Source organism: Gobius niger (assembly GCF_951799975.1).
Source record: "Gobius niger genome assembly, chromosome: 15".
NCBI lineage: Eukaryota > Metazoa > Chordata > Actinopteri > Gobiiformes > Gobiidae > Gobius > Gobius niger.
The window spans coordinates 29,248,502-29,256,398 of record NC_136866.1 but is presented as its reverse complement, the minus strand read 5'-3'; the positions used below and the strand labels follow the sequence as shown (position 1 = coordinate 29,256,398).

The 7,897-nt window shown below is 41.4% G+C and overlaps 1 protein-coding gene across 2 annotated transcripts; it reads left to right on the top strand.

Moving 5' to 3' along the window:
* Positions 1–349: 349 nt before the first annotated feature.
* LOC306974452 (uncharacterized protein) lies at positions 350–6,976 on the top strand. Of its 2 annotated transcripts, none has more exons than XM_079571702.1 (3): positions 350–404; positions 4,003–4,132; positions 6,001–6,976. In XM_079571702.1, exons 1-3 carry the CDS (start codon positions 371–373, stop codon positions 6,929–6,931), a joined length of 1,095 nt encoding a protein of 364 aa, XP_079427828.1. In that variant the 5' UTR covers positions 350–370; the 3' UTR covers positions 6,932–6,976. The 2 variants fall into 2 exon arrangements, with proteins under 2 accessions (XP_079427828.1, XP_079427827.1); XM_079571701.1 differs by lacking the exon at positions 350–404 and adding an exon at positions 1,958–2,516.
* Positions 6,977–7,897: the final 921 nt, after the last annotated feature.

The window sequence follows — 7,897 nt, the reverse complement described above, 5'->3', positions numbered from 1 at the left end:
GTGGGCAGGCGAGAATAAATACCAAATTATTTCGCTTATAGCGCACAAACGTTTAACATTATTAGGAATTTATTTTTTATTCTCGCTTGCTTTCTTTACGGTGAAGCGTTTGTATCGTTGGCATGACAACACCATGGCACGCTAGCTAACCGTTAGCTACATTAAATATTGATTTTCGGTTAGAATAAGTTTCTAAATCATCTAAAAAACCCTCAATGTTCGTAGGTCGTACCCTTCAAGTGGGAAGAATCCCAGTCTCCAGTCCCCCGAAGTGCAGCGTCAAGCGAAGGGGAGGAACGGCGCATGCGCACTGGCCAAACCGGAAGTGTCCCGCAGAAGCTAAAGCTAACAACAACAGTCGGGTGTCAACATGATGTCTTTGGGCCAAACGCGGCTCAGAGCGGGTGAGTCTCAGCTTTTACTGACGGGGTTGAAGGAACCGCAGTCTCTGAGTCACGGTTTATTCTGTTATTCAGGGTTTAGTTTATTCTGAGGTGTTTATAGTTCCGTCAGACAAACTCTTCTCTCCTCATGATGCTGCTTAGAAAGACGTCCAGTGACCAGGGGTTCACGCCACAGCTCATGTTGTCTTTTGTTCATTTTGTGAATTTAATAAATGACTAGTTTAAAAAAAAAACTTTATTTAAAACTGTTACGTCATTATTTATTGCTTAATAAACCAAATCCAAGCCCATTTCCAACCCTTAACCTCTTAACTCCCGCCTGAACCGAGAGGATCCTCTTCCTCACGTCATCAGATTTTTTTTCCATCATTTTTTTGTTGGGTATTCAACTCATTTTTGTAACTTTTTAGTCATTTTTTCGTCATTTTTTAATCACATTTTTGTCACATTTTGTAATTTTTTTTTGGTCACATTTTGGTCATTTTTTCGTCAATTTTTTTATACATTTTTGGTAATTTTTTCGTCCATTCTTTGTAATTTTTTCGTCAAATATTTATCACATTTTTGTAATTTTTTTAGTCATTTTTTGTCACATTTTTGTCATTTTTTTGCTACATTTTTGTCATTTTTTTGGTCAATTTTTTGTCATTTTTCGACAATTTCTTATGACATTTTTGCCACTTTTTTGTCACTGTTTTCTCACTTTTTTGTCACATTTCCATCTTTGTTTTCGTCTCAGTTTTGTTGCTTTTTTCACAGCTTTTTTCCAGAAGCTTTTGGACTGGGGTAAAGCCAAACTGGTTCAGGTGGGAGTTAAGGGGTTAACCTTAATCAACAAAAAGGTGACAAAAAAACGTCACAACAACGCAAGGAAATAGATCAGTTTTGTAGGTCTTAGCTTTCAAATGAGGCCTTACACTGGCCTAAAGGCTGTCAGCGCCGCTCTGGAAGCTTTTAAATTTGGGTTAAGCCGATCTGGAGATAATGTGCTCGGTTAAGGAAAGCTAACAACAACCATTGCTGGCAGTTATCAGCAAAATGGTTTGGCGAAGAGGCAATTTGAGCTCTGAAATGCGTCTGTTTCGCGCCCACGGTTCGAGCTCGCTGTGGGCTGTGTTTATAACGTCCTCTGATCCGCGCCGTATCCTGTGCCCCGATGAAGGGAGGGAACACCCGCCTCGAGAACGACAAATAAAGAGCTCACTTTGTCCCCCGCTGTCTCCTGCAGGTGTCCAGACGCCCTCGCTGAGTCCTGGTCCTGGACTGAAGCTGAAAGTCCCAAAGACTCCACAGATCAAAGAGGAGGAAGAGGAGCAGAGCGTCAAACAGGAGGAGGAGCAGCTGCCAGTGTGAGGCTCCAACACTTTCACATTTCACTGACACAAACTCACTGTACACTTTCAAATCTGCGTTTTTAATGCTGTTTCAGGTCCGTCCCAGAGTCGGGGTCTGTCTGTGAGAAGAGAAAAGAGTCCTCACTGCTTCAGCAAACCGACTCTCCACCTGAGACCCCCGTCATCGAGGAGGACGTGTCAGGAGCCGAAGGAGCCGAGAGGAAGAAACAGGAGTGTCCTTTTTGTCAGAAGAGATTCCCACATAAAGGGAATTTAGACATACACATCAGAGTCCACACAGGAGAAAGACCTTACAGCTGTTTGACCTGTGTGAAAACGTTCACCCAGAAGAGTAACCTCCAAAGACACATGAGAACCCACACAGGAGCGGAGGGGAAGCACCAGTGCTCCGTGTGTGAAAAGAAGTTTGACAGTAAATATAATTTGAAGATACACGAAAGAGTTCACACGGGAGAGAGGCCTTACAGCTGTTCGCTCTGCGCTAAAACATTTGCCCTGAAAGCTCATCTAGATTCACATCTGAAAACTCACCCGGGAGAAACAACCTTCAGCTGTTCCGTCTGTGAGAAGGAGTTTCCGGACGACTCTTCGCTGAAAGAACATTCCTCCAGCTCCTCGTGCTCCTCGTGCTCCTCGCAGTCTGAAAGAACGACGGCGGAGTCTGAGGAGGAAGTGAGTGGCTCCAGAGACGAGGACCAGAGGGAACCACGGCTCCTGGTCTCAGCCCTGAGCCCCACGGTCCGGCTGCACAGTGTGGGTGAGTGTCCGTCCCAGTGATGGCTCTGGAATGTTCCTCGAGGAAGAGTGAGGATCATATCGTCGAAACATATCAGAACTTTCCTCAACTTACTTTCTGCTTAGTGTTCTTCCTACTGAGCGGTGGGACATCAACGTTTAATATAATGATTTTGTTTTGTTCCACTGTGATTGTGTCGGATCATGTGAACATTACTGTACGAGGAGTGGGCGGGGCCTGTGTCTGACACAGAGCTGCTGCTGCGTTAACCCCTTAACTTCCACCTGAACCGAGCACATTTTCTCCAGTTTGGCTTTACCCCAGTCCAAAAGCTTCTGGAAAAAAGCTGTGAAAATAGCAACAAAACTGAGACGAAAACAATGACGGAAATGTGACAAAAAAGTGACGAAAAATTTATGAAAAAGTGGCAAAAATGTCACAAGAAATTGACGGAAAAATGACGAAAAAATGACAAAAATGTGACAAAAAAATGACAAAAATGTGTTAAAAAATTGACAAAAAATGACGAAAAAATGACAAAAATGTGATAAAAAATTGACAAAAAAATTAAAAAATAATTGACCAAAAAAAATGACGAAAAAATGACAAAAAAGTGAAAAAAAATGAGTTTAATACCCAACAAAAAAATTTTGGAAAAAAAAATCTGATGACGTGAGGAAAAAGATCCTCTCGGTTCAGGCGGGAGTTAAGAGGTTAAACAGAACAGACCTAAATTAAAGACTTTCAAAACATCACATTGTAACACACGGAAACAAACATGGGATGACAAACTAAAACTAAAGCTGGGCGGTTTTTCCTCCCAACAAAACTTTGATTTTCTTACTATTCTTTACATTTAAAACAAAATCACTGCCTGCTGTAAATGTATTGAAATATATGTATTCATTGTTTTTTTGTTAACCTCTTACCACCCGCCTAAACCAAATGCTTTCTGTCCTCTTTGGCTATTATATAGGCCTATGTAACACCTCATTTGAAAGCTAAGACCCACAAAACTGATCTTTTTCCTCGCGTTGTTGCTGTGTTGTGTCACCCTTTGTATGTTTGTTTTTTTCATTTTTGTTTTTGTTGAGTTTTTGTCACATTTTTGTTGAATTTTTGTTGAATTTTTGTCACATTTTTGTTGCGTTTACATCCTTGTTTTCTTCTCATTTTTTGTGGCTATTTTGGTGCTTTTTTCCCAAGAAGCTTTTTGATTAGGGTAAAGCCAAACTGGAGAAAATGGGATCCGTTCAGGTGGGAGTTAAGAGGTTAAAGTGCATCAACAAACCCAAAACCAGCAAAAGCAACCACTGAAAAAAAAAGCGATTGAAAGTCACTGTGCAGTCTTTAAACAAAGATTTTTAAAGGGACTATACGGAGTTTAAAAATGTTAAGATTCAGTATTTTCCTCAGACCTTCAGGTGTGTTCATTCCCATATAAATTCCTAAGGTTTTCAAGTAATCCAGGAATCCAAATGATCTCCCAGTTTCGTGTCTCCTGCAGGTGTCCAGACGCCCTCGCTGAGTCCTGGCCTCGATCTGAAGCAGGAAATCCCAGAGACTCCACAGATTAAAGAGGAGGAAGAGGAGGAAGAGGAGCAGTGCGTCAAACAGGAGGAAGAGCAGCTGCCAGTGTAGGATCCACTGCTTTAAACACGTCACACTCACTTCACACCAGGGGTAGGCAACGTCAGGCCCGGGGGCCAAATCCGGCCCTCCAGCATAGAACCTTTGGCCCAATATTATTATACAAATCAGAAGTACTTTAATCGTTTTAGATTTTAAACTTAACCACCCGCCTGAACCAAATGCATTCTGTCCTCTTTCGCTATTATATAGGCCTGTGTAACACTTCATTTGAAAGCTAAGACCCACAAAACTGATCTTTTTCCTCGCGTTGTTGTTGTTGTGTTTTCTTTTTCTTTCTTTTTTCTTTTTTGTCACTTTTTGTTGAGTTTTTGTCAATTTTTTGTCACTTTTTTGTTGAATTTTTGTCAATTTTTTGTCACTTTTTTGTTGAATTTTTGTCACTTTTTGTTGAATTTTTTTCAATTTTTTGTGGAATTTTTGTCACATTTTTGTCACTTTTTTGTTGAATTTTTGTCACTTTTTGTTGAATTTTTGTCAATTTTTTTGTGGAATTTTTGTCACATTTTTGTCACTTTTTTGTTGAATTTTTGTCACTTTTTGTTGAATTTTTGTCAATTTTTTGTGGAATTTTTGTCACATTTTTGTCACTTTTTTGTTGAATTTTTGTCACATTTTTGTTGCCTTTACATCCTTGTTTTCTTCTCATTTTTGTGGCTGTTTTGGTGCTATTTTCCCCAAGAAGCTTTTTGATTAGGGTAAAGCCAAACTGGAGAAAATGGGATCCGCTCAGGTGGGAGTTAAGAGGTTAAATGAGGCGTTACACCTATAGTGAGTAAGCTCCAGTTGAGAAGCTTTTAGATTTAGGTAAAGCTGAACTGGAGAAGATGTGCTTGTTTAAGGCAGGGGGTTAAGTACTGTAAAAATGTGAGAAACTCGGTCAATTACTTAAACTTCCCAAACAGGAAACACCAAATTAGGTCATAAATGATGCACAGCACTGGCAACTGGTGCTTTACTTTTGGCTAAAATTGTCAGGTTCGGCCCTTGGTCCTTTAAAAACTCAACAAAAATGTGACAAAAATGTGACAAAAATTCAACAAAAATTCAGCAAAAAATGTGACAAAAATTCAACAAAAATGTGACAAAAATTCAACAAAAATGTGACAAAAAATCATCAAAAATGTGACAAAAATTCAACAAAAATGTGACAAAAATTCAACAAAAATTCAACCAAAAAGTGTCACAAATTAAAAAATGTGACAAATGTGACAAAAATTCAACATAAATTCAACAAAAAAGTGTCACAAATTAAAAAAATCAACAAAAATTCAACAAAAGCTCAACAAAAATGTGACAAAAATTCAACAAAAATGTGACAAAAATTCAACAAAAATGTGACAAAAATTCAACAAAAATGTGACAAAAATTCAACAAAAATGTGACAAAAAATCAACAAAAATTTGACAAAAATTTGACAAAAAATAAAAAATGTGACAAAAATTCAACAAAAATGTGACAAAAATTCGACAAAAATGTGACAAAAATTTGACAAAAATGTGACAAAAATTTGACAAAAATTTGACAAAAATTTGACAAAAAATTTGACAAAAATGTGACAAAAATTCAACAAAAAAGTGACAAAAATGTGACAAAAATTCAACAAAAATGTGACAAAAATTCAACAAAAATGTGACAAAAATTTGACAAAAAAGTGACAAAATTCAACAAAAATGTGACAAAAATTCAAAAATGTGACAAAAATTCAACAAAAATGTGACAAAAATTCAACAAAAATCCAACAAAAAAGTGACAAAAAAGTGACAAAAATTCAACAAAAAAGTGACGAACACTCAACCAAAACCTGCCTACCCCGGCTTTACACTTTTAAATCTATGTTTGAATCGTTCCTCAGGTCTGTCCCGGAGTACATCACTGTTTGTGTGAAGAGCGAAGAGGGAGAGGACAGTTCGGAGACTGAGGGTCGCTCTGAGAACTCGTCTGACGCTGAAAATGACGACGACTGGGAGCCGTCCGAGTCCGCACCAGAGCCCAGCGCCTCTGTCGACGACGAGGACCTGTCAGGAGCCGAAGGAGCCGAGGATGAGGAGGAGAAGAAGCACCGCTGCTCCATTTGCCTGAGGAGATTCGTGACAAACCAGGTCCTGCAAAATCACATCCGAGTCCACACCGGAGAGAGGCTTTACAGCTGCCCGACCTGCAAGAAAACGTTCGTCCAGAAGGGAAACCTCCAGACACACATGAGGACCCACACGGGGGAGAAACCGTTCGGCTGCCCCACGTGTAAGAAGACGTTCAGCCAGAAGAGCAACCTCACGGCGCACATGACCAAACACACGGGGGACAGGTCTTACAGCTGCTCCATCTGCCAGAAGACCTTCTCCTGGAAGCGGAGCCTCAAAGAGCACATGAGGACGCACACGGGCGAGCGGCCCTTCAGCTGCTCCATCTGCCAGAGGACGTTCGCCCAGAAGTGCAACCTGAACACGCACATGTCGACGCACCGCGGGGGGGGCGAGGCCGACGGGGAGGCGCCGGGGGCGGACGACGACGGGGCCGAGGCCACGAGGCAGCAGCGGTGCTCGGTTTGTCAGAAGGTGTTCGGGAGCCGGCATTATTTGCAGATCCACCTCAGGCTCCACACGGGGGAGAAGCCGTACAGCTGCGGGGTCTGCGGGAAAACGTTCGCCCAGAAGAGCAACCTCAAAGCTCACATGACGACGCACTCGAGCGACAAGTCCTTCAGCTGCGGAGTCTGCGAGAAAACCTTCGCCTGGAAGAGGAGCCTCAAAGCGCACATGACCACGCACGGAAACGCGGCGTAGAGAAACCTTACAGCCGTTCAGCCTGTCGGGAACATTTAACCCAAAGACTCAGCGGACAGAGACGGTAAAGACGGAATCAGGACCTGGCAACGATTAAGCTTCTTCTTAACACATTGAGTGCCAACAATCCAGACCATTTTTCCTGATGTTTGTAGAATCACAGTGTATTCTGTGTTTCAGTTATGGACTCAGGCTGTGGCTCGTTTGAAGGTGAGACTCTAAGCTCTGTGGGTGAAAACAGTTTAATTCTAGTTTTGGCTAGTTTTGATCAAGTTTTATGAAACACTCTCCTTTCTGATTAGCTCCTCTCCTCTGTGGACAGACACTCACGTTATGTGAAGAGGCAAATGCCAAAATACATTAGTTTCAAGTCAATTTTCAACGACAACAATATCTTTTTATCACGTGTATTTTTAACCCTAGAACATCATCGCCGGGTGTTTTTCATCCGAGCAAATCCGTTTATGTGATTTTCATGATGCTGTGTTTATCCCGGGTCTCTGAGCTTCAGCTTTGTCTCTGACATCTCTGATGGCCTGGGTGTTTCTCCTACAGGCTCATGTTGCAGGAGTGATGAAGGTCTGGGAGGGTTAAGGCCGATTCATCCTCCACAAGACGCGAGAACTTTGTTCTCGCACCCAGAGCTGCGAGAACAAAATGACGTCATTTTGTTCTCGCAGCTCCTGTTCGGCAGCTCGTGCTGACGCATCAGCTCAGCAGAACTATTTCGGCTGCGAGAACTCTGGCTGTGATTGGCTGGATTTTTAGTGGGCGGGGTCACCGGTGCGGAAAACGGAGACAACATGGATAGTTTTGCGGCACCGCTCGCTGCAGTAAAATACTTTTTTACTTTTACAGTAAAAAATGTGGCTAAACATGAAGTCAATCTTCAAAATGTTTGCAATATCGTGACTGATACATTTTATAATAGTTTAAACTCAAATAACTCGTTTTATTGCGGAAAAA